General features: G+C 51.2%; 1 protein-coding gene across 1 annotated transcript; it reads right to left on the bottom strand.

Annotated features, from left to right (window-relative positions):
* Window positions 1-715: 715 nt before the first annotated feature.
* On the bottom strand, window positions 716-8,638 carry THNSL2 (threonine synthase like 2). Its single transcript, XM_075709570.1, has 8 exons — window positions 8,371-8,638; window positions 7,474-7,668; window positions 7,054-7,206; window positions 6,127-6,357; window positions 5,099-5,247; window positions 2,217-2,342; window positions 1,107-1,246; window positions 716-983 (listed from the first exon to the last, which is right to left on the bottom strand). The coding sequence occupies exons 1-8, from the start codon at window positions 8,591-8,593 to the stop codon at window positions 716-718; spliced, it is 1,485 nt and encodes a 494-aa protein (XP_075565685.1). The 5' UTR covers window positions 8,594-8,638.
* Between the last annotated feature and the right edge of the window lie 6,440 nt (window positions 8,639-15,078).

The raw sequence follows: 15,078 nt of genomic DNA, 5'->3' as shown, positions 1-15,078 counted from the left end.
TGTGGAGGCAGCTCCCACACACGGTATTTATATATTTATATGTATATGATGGGAACGTGGTATTGAAAGACCTGAAGTTTCAGGCTGAAGATAAGGGGAATTTCCCATTTCCTATTTGTTTCAGTGAAAATTGCTGGGGAAGAGTCTGCAGCAGGACTGGTACCAAAAGCTGCAAGATATGGCACTAGAAAGTAGCTTCTTAAAACAAACATGTCCAGGGAAAACATCCACTTTTTAACAGTATCACTGGGCAAGTTTCAATGCCTGGGGATGATCCCTGGCACTGCTTAAATTATGGGGATGGGGAAAGCAGATCCATTCCAGCCCTGCATAATTTTCCATTGAGCATCTCCGGTGCTGCTGGGATGGCTGGGCTGAACATCCCAGCATGGGGCCAGAAGCGCTGGATAATGCTCAGGAAGCTGGCGACTGCAGGCAGTGCTAAGGGAGCTTTCTGTAGTAGCATGTAATGATGGAACAGGCGGGTTTATTCAGAGTTTCAATCAGTTTTTATTAATTTCTAGGAAAAAGAGGATACAATTGCAGAGCTCTCTACTGAAAATGTTATGAAATATATATATGAAATATATATATATATAATTCAACAGTGATGGGTGTTCCTGCTAAAAATTCATTGCATGGAGACTGTAGGCTCCTCCCCCAGCATAACACAGGGCTCTCCCTGGGAGGCATCAGCCAGCCATGCCCCGGCAGCTCAGGTGTCTGTGACTCCTTGCCCGGTGATTGCCCGCTGTCCCGGGGGGGCTGACTGACCCCGCTGTGCCTCCCACCGCTGTGCTGTGGCTTCGATCCGCTCCCGGAGCACCTGTGCCCAGTCCTGCCCCCGCTCCAGGGGAGCGGACCTGGTTTCCATCGCTGTTAAAGCAGTGATTTCAGGGGGGAGCTGGGGAATCAGGCCAGCTCGGAGCAAGGCATCCTGAAATTTGGCTGCAGAGGCTGGAGCTAAGCAACACCGGGGCATGCTGAAAAGGAAAGAAAAGCAAGAAAACTTTTGATGTAAGCAAGCCCTGAGCTGGAGATGCTGCCAGAGCAAAGGGAGAAGTGATGCTCCAGTCTCCAATGCTCCCGACCACAGCTGTCCTTACCCATCCGGCTGCGAGTAGTGGTAGTGAGCAGCCACGGCGGAGTGGGGGCACAGCAAGTAGCGGTTTTCCTCCCAGCAGCACTGCATGGCTCGCATGATGTCCTCGTCAGAGGCTGAGCACGAGCGCAGGGTCTCGGAGAGCTGCAGCCGCGGGGGAAACGGGGACGTTTGCATGGGGCATCACCACCCAACATGTTCCCAGCCGGGCTTGTGCCACGGGCACTCAGCAAAGCAGTTTGAAATAAGGAGTCTGCCGGATGGAGCTCCCCAGCGACTGAAGGAAAAGGGGTTGCTGCAGCACTGCTGGAAATGGCCACAGAGCCAGAGCACGAGTGAGGGGCTTCCATCCCCAGGTGTCAGGAGCGTGGGTGGAGAGGAGCCGAGACTCAGCTCCTCAGCTCTGCGCTGCTATTTGCATGCTCCAAGGGAGTTTCTGAGGGCTTGGAAACCCCACCTCAGTGTAATAGCTCTTCTTTCTTTTAATAATGTATTTTTTTATTATATATTTTGCTGCTGTGCAAGCAGGAGCAGGTGCCAGGCAAAGGACGCTCAGTGGGGGACCGCGTGTGTTGGGTGGGAAGAGGCAGGACTTTGCATCTGGCCTAAAGAGCCTCACAACTCAAATGTTTGGTTTTCTCTTGTATTTCTCTCTGCTTTGTGTTCGTGCTCCCATTTGCCACAACACCGAGGCTGAATTGCAGCACCGAACTCAGCTGATGTGCTCCCAAAAGCCATACTTGGTTTGTGCCGGCACCTACTGCACGATGCCTCGGTGCATGGCCAATGCCGGCATTGGAGTGGCCAAGGAAGGGGTGGTTCTACTTAAATATTCTCTTAAATATTCATATTCTACTTAAATAATTGTAGGCAGTTTTTAATCAATTTTGCAAAGAAGAAAGAGGTTTCTTTTTTAAAAAATAATTTAAAAGGGGGTTTTAACATCTCCATGCACACACACTGATATAAAACTCCTCTGGCCTCATGCTTAGATTTTTTGTTTGGAAACTCTCCACTATGATTTTTTTATTCTGAAAATGAGTTGAAAACAACTGGTAGCGGTAAATCTCCTTACACACACACACACAGAGCACCGCGTGCGTGAGGAACTGACCTTTCTGTGCAAATCTTCCGGCAGTTTAAGACTTTTCGACACACTGAATCGCTCCATCAGCGTTTTCGTCAGGCGGCTGTTGGAGCCTGAGAGCAGCCAGAGGATCCTCTCCACATTGTAAGGCTCCTGGGATAACAAGGCAATAGGTGAGAAGTGGAAATTCGAGCGTCTGTTTCGGGGGAGAGCACCTGTGTGGATTCTCTGGTGTCTAATTAAGGTTGAGGTCCTACTGCTGCGTTTTTCTTGGTGGAAGCTGGGGTGGGCTTTGTGTCTTCCCCCTGCATACCTAGGTCCTAGGACAAGTCTTTGGGAATACGATGTCTTTCAGACCTCTGACCTGTGGGAGCAGTCTGGCAGTGACCATCAGATTAAAAAACCTAATGAAGGGATGACTGATAAATCAACAGTGTGACCACATCTGTACGATCACCTTGAGGAACACAGGCTAATAACACACTATGTATTTGGGAACCAGAAATATCCAGCTGTTTACTCAGTGTTGCAGATGCTGCTGTGAGTCACCCAGCTTCCGCGTGACTTAATGAGACACCCCGCTCCCTGCAGGGCTGACCGATAATCTTTGTGAACATGTAAGGCACATATAGGGCCTGACTGGCCTGTACGGCTATGTAGCAATCGGTGTTGCAACACTGCAGCAAACTTAGTGCAAGACCATGCAGGAGGGTCCCAAAGCAATTTCACCATGCACCGTCTCATTCCTGCAAGCTCACAAGCACCAAAAAACACTCATCCAGGCTGCGATGCCTCGTAGGGACAGACAGGGCAATGGGCACCAACTATTGAGTCCTCATCACACCTCCTGGGTTCAAGGGTTGGTTTTGGATGAGCTCTTTATACCTTTTAGCAGCTGACAGTGCCTGTGACCTTTTGTCTCTCCATCCTGTCCTACCTTGGCGAGTCATCAGGACTTACTCAGCCTTTCGTGTCCTTATCTGGGTGGCTTATGGCCCTAGTCCTGCTCTTCATCTTCCCACCATCATCTCCCAGAGCCTCCAGCCTGTAATCTTCAGTCTAGTCTGGGTGTAGCCTGCCCTTTGCTTTAGGCTGTCCCCTGTTTTAGGCTGTCCTCCGCTTCCCAACCTGGCTGTCCTGAGAAGCTACGTGTCAGAGTGCCTGGACTTCGATGACCTGCTGCTGGAGGTGCCTCCAGCACCGTCCTCCTGACACTCCTTCTGTCCTTCCTTCCGCTGCTCCCACATCCGGACCTTCCCCTTTATCCTCCATTTGTACCAGAGTTATGGTTTCCACTGCAGATCACTATATTGACACCAGTAAGTTGAACTGGGCCTGGACACCGGTGCAAGCACTGGCCTTGCCATTTCAGTTATTAGCCAGCTCTCTGGCCTGTTTTTGTCCCATGCCACTAGAGTTGTCCAGGAGAACATTAGGGCCCAGTTTGGAGGACAGGTCATGCTAGGGACTGTTCCCAAGCAAAGTGTTATCATGCGGCCATGAGCTGCGTGGTGCTTCCTGACCTCAGGGCCAGAGGACAGCCCCTGGTTGGCTTTAGGTACTGCAAAGACACAGCGCCTGCTGTGATTCTCCTGGGATTACTCCTTACAAGGCTCATCCACACTAGACTTTCTGCTTCACCTTCAACTTTTCAGTTAGTGTCTAACTGGAAAGTTTTCTCTACTTTAGCTTAGTCTGCAGAAGAGGCAACCTAAAGAAGTTGTGCGCTCTCCATCCTTGAAGGTTTCCAACACCTGACTGGACAAAGCCCTGAGCAACCCAGTCTGACCTCAGGGCTGACCCTGCTTTGATCAGGTCCCAACTAGAGACCTCCTGAATTCCCCTCCAGCATGAATGATCTGTTCAGCTATAGAAATATTTGCATGGATGCTTCAGATGTGAGCTGAACAATGATGTCCCATGCAGCTGTGGAGAGGGATGTGCAGAGGGATACACCCATCCAGCTCCTCAGGAATCTCTGGACATCACCTTGCCTGGCTGCCTTCCCTCATGATCCCAAAGTCTGGCACATGCTTAGATGCCTCAGCAAACTGGTGCTACTGAAGGGACACAGGCCAAGAGAGGAGCCCAGCTACGCTTTGAGCTCTGAGGAGCCCCACAGATTCATGCCTCAGGAGGAAAGTCAAGCTGCAGACCACAGCAGCTGGGTGATAGGGGCATAATAACTTACTGACTGCAAAGCATGGCAGTTCCTCCAGGCTCCCAGGTCCTCCTACTGTGTTTGAACAGCTTTTGGAAAACCCAGGTAGCTTAAGGCCACAGTGAAACAACACCAAGTGTTTCACACTTTGGTCACTTCTTTGGAAGCAGATCCGATCCCCGTGGATCACAGGGTAGGTATGAAATGGGAGGTATTTGCTTCCAGGTGTTTGGTTTCCGTACCTCCGTGACTTTCATTTCTGAGGCCTTTGTCTGCCTGCTGAGACTTGTTTTGCTCTGAGCAAGCTGCAGATGGCCATAGATGAGGCATTTCTTCTGGGCTTCCCTACCTTCTTCCTGCTCTCTTCTCTTGCTCTTGGTGGAGCTTTTCAGAAGCATCAACAAAGCCCTTGAGATATGAAGTGATTTATAATTTTCTAAGTGTCACATTTTGAGAAAATGGCCCTCTCTTGCTAACCTTGCACATAATGAAACCCCAGAAACCCAGCATTTAACAATGAAGATTACAAAGTCAAGCCCTGAAAAGTGAGGAAGGTGTTTGATCTGTCTCAGCTCAGCAGTCTACAGCATAAATGCTCAATATGAGTCACACCTCCTAATGCATCACTGAGAGGCATTGCCAGTGGCAGAATTATGCTCTCATAAACCAGGTAGAACAGAGTACAAGGAAAAAAAATATAAAAATATATACTATTTCATATTCCCATTTTGGCCAACTCATTACATACCTGAATATCCATGGCTGATGCTAACGTAGCCTTCACACTCTCCGACACTGAGAAATCTCCCTGTTGAACAGTCCTATGAACGATGTCATTACTGTTAACCACGGCAACAAGTTGAATTGGGAGACCCATTTTCTGGGCAATACAGCCAGCTAGAAGAAAAGTGAAAAAATACACGCATGCTTGATGAAGAAACATTCAAAGGAGATTTAGCAAAGAAGTCATTGTACAAATTGATTGAGCATATTGTTCAGAAGCATATTATTCACAAATAACATCCCCTAATGGACTCTGAGATATCTGTCTTTAATATTTTGGTAGAGCACCAGATTATAAAATCCAGGGATGCAATGCTCCACCTGCCATCGGACACTGACCCTTGGGCATCTCCACATTTGAAGATGGATGAGCAGGGGACCAAGAGGTCAGGCAGCTGCCATTCAGGCAAGAGAGAGGAAGCTTTTTGGGCTCTTGCAACTTATTAATGCTGCCTCAGATGGGCAGCCTGAAAATGCAGTGAATGCAGCTGAGTGCATCGAATCCTTTATTGCTTTCATAAGACAGTTGTACACCTATTTTGGGATGGAGGCAAACAAGGACTCACATTTAGAAGGCCAGATTATGCAATTAGGAGTGGTTCTCTTGACTGCGCACTACCATGCAAACGAGAGTAGGACCAGGCAGGACTCCACACCTCTGTTAATGTCTCACTTAGGAAATCAGAGCCACAGTATTTTCCCTGTTTTCTGGATCAAACGCATTCTGTCCTCTTTTAATGTGCCCACCCTCAAGATAGCTACACTCATCATCAAAGGGTGGTTTGGGATTTTCTGCACCTTGCAAATCATCAGTGACACCTGAATGAGTAATGACCATACATGAGTAATAAAATATAAGTGGTTCTGAAGAAATCCTACCAGAGAGTGGGTGTTTTAATAAATAGCAATACCCAGCATCTGCAAAGTGCTTTTAGTCCATGGGTCACAGCACTCTCTCGCCTCCCTATCTAACCTATCTTTTTTTCCCTTCACCTGTGATATTTCCTCCTCCTCCTGTTGGCACAACAATTTCCACCACTGGCAGTGGAGTGGTATCCAGGGATGGGGCACACTGAAAGTAAGCATAGAAGTGGTGAGCAATCTGCACCATAATCCTAGACCAATTGACCGAATTCAAGCTCATCAGATTGTATTTTCTGGCAAAATCGACATCAGTGAACAGTTCCTTGATCGGCTCATCGATTTCATCGCTGTTCCCATGAGCTGTCAAAAGGAGAAAGGAAAGATTAGATCTGCCAACATCAGCGTATCAGGCACAAAGTATTTCTGCTCAGAAATAGGGCCAATCTCAAGCCCTGGGGTTTGCTGCGGCCAGGGATGGCCTGAGCTGCCCGTCTGCCTCGCGGGCTATACAAGGCAGGGGTTGAGTAGCACCACGTGGATGCCAGGTGGTTTCTGCAGACATTACACTCTGGGCTCTTGCTTACATCACGTACATATTTGCCAGGAAGAAAAACACTGGCATCCCCTGTGAGACGCCAATGTGAGACCTGGCTGAGTCCATGGAACAGCTCAAGCACCCAGCGGTGATTCCTAACCATGGGGATGGCACAGAGGTAGGGGATGGACCACCCATGAAGGTCAGGAGACAGAAGGAAGGGGTGACTCTCGATCCTTTTAGTGCCAAGAAATGGTGCAGAATTCAGGGCAGCTAAACACCAACCACCTGGATGGAGGCAGTTCTGATCTGGCCAGGAGAAAAGGAAGCCTTGAACCACTTTTCATCAGAGTGAGGATGTCTGCTATAGGCTCCTGTAAGCCAGACATCCGGGCACAGTGGCCATGATGGCAATGACCTGGCTGGCTGCAGCTGCTAAAGCAGCAGCCCCCTGAGACTTTTAGTGTCACGGTTTTGACACAGCAGGGCCATAAAATGGACAGTCCAACAGTAATGCCAACCAGCAAAGACGTGGACGTTGTCTTCAATGACGGTGGTCATCTGAAGTTCCTGTATCTGGGTGCAGAACCCCTTGGGCAGCAGAACAAAGATGTCCATGTTCTTCTGCCCTCTTACGCTCTCGATGGCCGAGCTCCCCGTGTCCCCTGAAGTCCCTGTTTCAAAGTGAGGGAGAAGCAAGAAAAGCAAAAAATTGATGTGTCAGTCAAACCTGCATCGCTGCACTTTAAGAAGAAGATGCAGAGATGCTCCATGACATGTTTTTGGCTAGAGCAGCCACCCTGGCATTGCCTGGAGATCACTCACCAGCCACCCACGAGGCAATACCACCCCAGGGCATCCATGGGGAGAACCATGGGATGATGGCTCTCAAGGTAAAGGCCTGCCCAGAAGTTTTACCCCCCACAAAGAGGCATACTCACCTACCAGAATAGTGACATGCTTCTGTTTTTTCTCCAAGAAGTACTGTAAAAACTGCCCTGTGCAGGACAAGGACAGATCCTTAAAAGCATATGTAACTCCGTGCCACAGCTCCAAAACATTCAGCCCATCTTTCAGCCTGGACAGATGGACGATGTCCTTGTGTCTGAACCTGCTGAAGGCCCTGTCAATCAGGTCTAGAGGGAAAATGGTTAAAGGGGCTGTTAGATTGGGTGGAGGAGTATTTTTCTGACCCATGGCATCCTGCATGTGTGCTTTTCATGCTCCTGGGAAGCTTTCTGCACAACCAAAGACTCTCAGTTGCTGGAGAGGTGACAGATATCCAACAAGTTATTCTTAGTTATTAGGAGTAAACCAGCCCACTTTATTGTCTTCGATAGCTATAGTGAGAGACCCCAGGGGACACCCGACACAATCAGGGCAAACTGTGTTAAAATATAAAATACAGGAAACCTGAATTTTATCATAATGCGCCGTTGAGAGAGAGGTTGTAGCTGCCCTCTGGTGGAAGCGATAGCTGTTAAATGTTAAAAAACATTAAAAATTGGATCTCAGCGAGAGCATGGAGTAGCAGAAAGCCCTGGTGGGAGGGCAGGTCCAGAGCAGTGAGCGGGACCATGGCATCAGCTATCACTATTGCAGTACTACCATCCCTATTTGCACACAGGGGACACCTTTTCCAGAAGGTAACAAGCCCCAAGAAGGTGGCAGAGGAGAAGAGGGTACAGAAAGGAACAGGCAATGGTGCAGCAGGTTCCACCCTCTGGGAGCTGTGAAGAGAATGGGGTGAAGGCAGGCAGATGAGCAGATGCACCCGAACTCCCCAAAATCCTCGTGCACATCCCTGCGAGCAGCATCCCTGCACAGCTGAGGCTCACCATTGAGCACGCTCCGCGGGACCAGTTCAGCCGTGATGAAGAGGGAGCAGAGCTCCTTCACTAGCTCCCGGTAGGAGAGGCAGCTCCACCTCCGCAGGGTGTCCCCGTCCAGCGAGGGGATGCGCTGGGGCATGAAGAGGCCCCCGTCGGGTGCGTAGCCGGAGAAGAGGGCTCCCTCGAAGTCGACAGCCCCCACGCCTCCCCGGGTGGTGACATACTCCATGGGTGCTGGGGAGGCACCACAGTCACTGCCAGGGCCTCAGAGCATCCCCCCCACCAGGAACAGCCCTGCATCCCAAGCTGACTCCCCCCAAAACTTCCCATGTGGACTGACAGAGCTCCTCAGGGAAGAAAACGCTTCTTCCTCAAAAAAAACCTCACACTGTGGGGAGCTACAGGGGACAGAGCCGGTGGAGGGCAGGCGGCATTTTGCAGGTGGTGAAAACCCTGCCCGAGATTTGTACGGAGGTGGCTGGAGCCTCCTTGTCCCGCTTTCCCTGTGCCCTTCCCACCCTGCTCCGGAGACACTTCCCAGCCTCAGCAAAAGCCCTGACAGCGCAGAAGTCGCTGTGCAAGCACGTCATGTCCCCTGCAGGCTATTTGCAAAAGCTGGAGTTTTCAAAGTTAAAAAAATAAATAAAAGGAAATAACTGTGATTTTCGAGCCGGCTGATTTTGTCCAAAGGGGTTAAACTAAGGAGAGGATTTAACTCAGCGTAGGAAGGGCTGAGCTAAGTCCGCTGGATTCATGCAAATCCCATGGAGCAGCCGCCAGCGCTGCGGGGAGAGGCCCCCTCTTGCCCCGATCCCGTGAAGCCCCACAGCCCTTCCCACCTGGGGTGCTCCGGCCAACGGTGCAGCCCCTCCGCACGGCACGCACGGCCGCAGGCCGCTTGACCCCACGCAGAAGCAGGAAAGCGGCCAAGCAACTCGCCGCCACCGCCGCTGCCGCTTGCAACCCGGCCACCCTTTGCACTTGTGCTCACGGAAAACTTCTCCCCGTTGCAACCCGACAATGTTCCCCTTGCCGCGGCGCAGCCGGCAGAGGTGGCCGCCCTGCACTGAGCCTGGGAATGGGAATATGCGGGAAAGACGGAGCCGAGCTGCTCCTGGTGGTGCCGGGGCAAGGGGCAGCAGGCTGCTGCTGGGAAGAAATCTAGTTAAATATTAGGAGATAGCTTATAACTGTGAGGGTGATCAAGCATGGGGCATGGAGAGCTTGTTGTCTCCAGTATAACCCTACAGAAACTCAAAATTCGGCTGGGGAAGCACTGAGCCAGCTGATTTGACTGTGAGGTTGGATTTAAATTTGAGATTGAATCTGCTTAAAGCAGCGTTTGGGTCAGAAACCTGCAGAGGTCCCTTCCAAGCAAAATCAGTCTGTAATTCAGCTGTGCAAAGCCACAAGTTCAGCCTGCGAGGCTGGGATGTCACAACAGCCCCATCCCACTGATGGGGAAACTGAGGCACAGGAGGGAGAGGGGACGTGTGTGGCTGTGCAAAAAACCTAAGCTCTCCAGTGCAGGGAAGGGATATGTGCTTCCCTTTCTGTGGTGGGTCGAGCCTGGCTGGACCCCAGCTGCCCACCAAAGCTGCTCTATCACTGCCCTCCTCAGCTGGACAGGGGAGAGAAAATACAATGAAAGGCTCCTGGGTCGAGATAAGGACAGGGAGAGATCACTCAGCAACTGCTGTTTCGGGCAAAACAGACTCGACTTGGGGAAAAATCACTTTAATTTATTACCAGTCAAATCAGAGTAGGGTAATGAGAAATACAAACTAAATCTTAAAACACCTTCCCCCCACCCCTCCCTTCTTCCCAGGCTCAACTTCACTCCCGATTTTTCCTGCACCCCCGGCACAGGGGGACAGGGAATGGGGGTTGCGGTCAGTCCATCACACGCTGTCTCTGCCGCTCCTTCCTCCCCAGGGGAGGACTCCTCACACTCCTCCCCTGCTCCAGCGTGGGGTCCCTCCCACGGCAGACAGTCCTCCATGGACTTCTCCAGCGTGGGTCCTTCCCAGGGGCTGCAGCTCTTCACCAACTGCTCCAGCGTGGGTCCCTCCCACGGGTGCAGCCCCTCAGGAGCAGCCTGCTCCAGCGTGGGTCCCCCGCGGGGTCCCCAGCCCTGCCACCAAACCCGCTCCAGCCTGGGCTCCTCTCCCCACGGGGCCACAGCTCCTGCCAGGAGCCTGCTCCAGCACGGGCTTCCCGCGGGGTCCCAGCCTCCTTGGGGCACATCCCCTGCTCCGGTTGGGCTCCTCCCCGGGTGCAGGGGGATCTCTGCTCCCCGCGGGCCCCCATGGGTGCAGGGCACAGCTGCCTCGCCATGGGCTGCACCAGGGCTGCAGGGGAATCTCTGCTCCGTGCCTGGAGCCCCTCCTGCCCTCCTTCTGCACTGACCTGGGGGCTGCAGAGCCATTCCTCTCACATATCTCACTCCTCTCTCTGGCTGCAGTTGCGTAGGTTTTTTCCCCCTTCTTAAATCTGTTATCCCAGAGGCGCTACCACTGTCACTGATGGGCTCAGCCTTGGCCAGCGGCAGGTCTAACTTGGAGCCAGCTGCCATTGCCTCTATGGGACACAGGGGAAGCTTCTAGCAGCTTCTCACAGAAGCCACCCCTGTGCCCCCCCCACTACCAAACCCTTGCCACACAAACCCAATACATTTTCCTTACTTTTTAGTTTAATAAATACTAAGCATTTTTTTGAAGGGCAAGGTCAGCACAGGACTAGTGGCTGCACAGACCTGGGGTGCAGCGCAGCGTGTGCTGCTGGAGCATGTGCAGGGACTTTAAACTAAAGAAGAATAGATTTAGAATAGACATTAGAAAGAAATTTTTTACGCTGAGGGTGGTGAAGCACTGGCACGGGTTGCCCAGAGAGGCGGTGGAGGCCCCATCCCTGGCAACATCCCAGGCCAGGTTGGACGGGGCTCTGAGCACCCTGGGCTGGTTAAAACTGTCCCTGTCACTGCAGGGGTTGGGCTGGGTGGGCTCTAAAGGTGCCTTCAACCCAAAACATTCTGTGATTCTATGACTTCAGCCCAGGAAGGCAGGGTGCAGAGGTACAAAGGATGGCTGATAACAGCTAGCTGTGAGTCAGAAAGCCCGCATCTGCAGTAAGGGACACATCTCCTGCTAAAGCATTGGTATCCGACCCAACATGCGTTGCCTCTCTAACTCTGGTGAGTAACCGGAGCCGTGAGAAAAGTCTCCAGTAGAGAGTGGTCCAGTCCTTGCCCTGAGCACTGATGTGGAAATGGGCTTGTCTACACCCAGCATCTAAACAGGACTGTTACTGTAAGCTCCTCAGCAGGAGGCAGAAGCTAAATTTCAGGCTCTGGGCAGAGTTGCCCCTGATGGTGTTGCTCAAGGTCAAATGGGGCAGCGGTAGCAGAGCAGGAGGCAAACAGCAGCCTTTTAATAGTATATCTGAGCTTACCCTGTGGGCCAGAGCAGGCTAATAGTCTCCATTTTCTGACCACCTCTAGGAAATCAGCTAGAAAGGGATCTAATTATCTATAATTATTTCAATTATATCACTGAACCAGGCTGCATGTCCCCACCGTAAGAAGATCTCTGTGCCCAACGTTTCTAATCACGTTGCAAAGATGAAGCCTGAGCCACCCAGACATGCTGTGGTCCCAGGGTCCTCCCCGTACCCGCAGCCACCGGGTCCTCACGGCACATTGGCACATAGTGGGGTGCGGACCCTGTCATGGGGGTCCATCCTCATCCCAGCTGCGCACCCAGGGGGTATTAGAAAAAACAGGCAGCAGGGCAGGACCTTGCTCTACATGGATGGCTCAGGTTTAAATCAATGGTGAAACATCCCCAGGGCCATCCCTGGGTCACCTGGGAGCTGAGGCAAGTGGCCAATGTCCCTGAAACGGAGCCTTAAATATTAAAATAATTTAAAAACTATGCCTCTGGGCATTTACTTACCGTATGTCTAATTCTCTCTACATGTGCATTAGCTCTATGAGATAACTTCACTGATACATCTAGTTTATTTATTTTTTTCAAGTGAAGAGCTTACAATGAGTTCAACGATCCCTTCAGTATTACATCCCTCCAGGGCGCATGCAAGAACCCTGCAAAAAAAATGGGTTATACCAGGACACCTGCTGCTCTGTGCTCACAGCCAGAAAGAGCAGCAAGGTTGTCGCCACAGCTTTATCTATGCCCTGTGCCTATCAGCGGGGACAGCCCTTGCTAACGACATCGTCGGTTAATGCTGTGATGGCAGGCGCTGCTTATGTGGCAGCCACAAGCAAGGACAGAGCACAGGGGAAGCACCTGGAACGTGCGCTGGGACGACAGGGCCATTTATTGGGAGGGCTTTTCCCATGCTTGGCCCTGCAAGCTCCATGCATTCATGTTGAGATTGCCATTTCTTCAATGTTATTTAATTATAATTCAAAATAAGAACGGAGAGGAAGAGCATGCCTGTGTTGCTGCACACCAGCCCACCTGGGCTTATCCACTGCAGCAACAGACCAAGAGCTGGAAAATGTAACAGATTTTAATTAACCTGGTCTTACCCGGTGCCTCTGTATTCTTGCTGGGATTTGCACTTCCACGTTGGACCTTGTCTGTTCTGAGCAGTTCATGCTCTTTGGACTCACCCGTCAGAAATCAGCTGTGATTTGCAAACCCCAGCTAAGGCTGCAGTCAGACTTTTCCAACTTTTTTTTCATACTGCATCAGTTTTCATCCCTCCAGGCAGAATCTCCTCATCCTCTCCACCCGCCAAAGGCATCCTGAAGCATGGTGAGGAACAAGGAAGCAGAAGGGCACATACAGCTGGGAGAAGCCAATTTTTTCCTGCACAAGTCCCCCCAAAATTTCAGGTCTCACCACAGAACTTTGCAGCGCTCGAAGGAAAGCACCGCAACGCTCTCAGCTTCATGTTTGCTGAGCAGCTTTCTATCCTCTCCAACATTGGGGCCCTCTATATATCCCGAGCAAAAGCAACACGCTGGGTTTGGGTCCCCTTTCCACAACCCCAGCAGAGCATCCCCAGGCCCAGGAGCGCTGGGGACCACAGGCTCTGCCGGAGCCACCCGCGAATCCCCGTGTCACTAGATGGCGGCAGCGCCTTGCATCCACAGAGGAGATGCACGAACACAGCCTCGGGGGAGCCTTGACCTGCTTGCACCCAGCCTTTCCCACCCTCGCACGGGTCCCTCCACCTTTCAGGCCACGGACACCCAGCCATGCCACAGGGATTTGAGGCAACAGCCAGGAAACACCCCTCCATAGAGCCCCATTTTGGAGCCGAGGTAGAAGAGGTAGGGGCGATGTCCTGCAGCAGGAGGCCAGACTACGAAGGTGGGTGACCTGAGCCAACGCAAGGGCTCACTGAGGTGGGCAGGAGGTTCTTCATGTTCACCCCGTCTTCTTGAGATCTGACCTGCGGTTTTATCACCCACCTTCCTCCCCTGGGGGGTCTTTGGAGCCTACCCCTAGGAGACACTCAGAAAGGGGCACATGGAAAGACCCCAACTTGCAACCAGGACCAGAATGTGCCAAATTTGATAAAAAAGCATCACATAAGCCTGAACAGCACAAAAATCTTCCCATATCTCCCAGTTCTGTCTCTGCCCGTGAGCTGTCTGGTGTCTGAAAACCACACACAAACAAAACCTTTCAGACCTATAAGTGCCCCAAGCAATGCCACGCAGGTCCAGTAAGCGGGTGATAAGGATGTTCGGGGTTTTGCAATGCCATTTACTAAGCTGTGCAGAGTACATCCCAGTGGGAAGCGTGTTAGGTTGTCTGAGAAAAAATATATAAGCTTGTCATTGGGGGTTGTTGAAGAAGTTACATGTCCCCTGCCCTCTCAGGCACAGAAGTATGAACTTTCACAGAGAAAACAGGGAGATTCCAGGTAAAAACTATAAGGTTTTGGCCAGAGATCAAACTATTTCAGTTCTGCCTTTCTCAGAGGCAGACCCACACATTGGTGAGGCTCAGAGATCCATAGCAGGAAGAGGGCTAGGAAGTTTGCAGAGAGTGTCTGCAGCTGCACAGGCAAACGTGTACCCAGAATCATTTGTTTGAGCTGATATCTCATGTCAAGGAGATATAAGGTAGCAATGTACAACTGTAAATGAATTGAAGTGCAAGAAGCTGCCCCTTTGTTACAGCGAATGTGGCTCTTTTTCCCTCTTTCTAAATCTGATATAAATTGTCAGGACTTCCACGTGGGACAACACCTCTTCTCACCTACAAATGTGCACACACACACTTTTACACCTCCACCTCTGGTGATTTTGCAGGGCAAGGAGCAGCCAGCGCATCAGCTGTTTCCCCACGGCTGGGTGCGACACTCTTTTCTCACCGCGAGGTATTTCACAACAAGCTCAAGGACATCCGTGTTGTGGTTTGGGTCTTGTAGACCAAAGTGCAGGACCCACGCATAAAGACAGAGCAGAAAGGGAGCACAAGGATGGGATTGTGCAATGCTGGCTCCCACAGTGGGACGTTGAAGACACTATTACCTGGAGAAGGTTGTGCAATCCGGTCCTACTACACCAAAGGTTATATTAAACCCCAGGGCCAAATTTTATCTCAAAATTTGCAGTCCTATAGGATATGGGCTCTATGGCCATCCACCAGGGACTTGACAAGGAATATGCTGTGGTGCTGAGCAGTTACAGCATGTTTGCTTTATCAGCTTCTCCAAGTGACTTTGGGAAAG

Source organism: Pelecanus crispus, chromosome 4 (assembly GCF_030463565.1).
Source record: "Pelecanus crispus isolate bPelCri1 chromosome 4, bPelCri1.pri, whole genome shotgun sequence".
NCBI classification, from domain to species: domain Eukaryota; kingdom Metazoa; phylum Chordata; class Aves; order Pelecaniformes; family Pelecanidae; genus Pelecanus; species Pelecanus crispus.
This window is presented reverse-complemented; position numbering and strand designations above follow the sequence as displayed.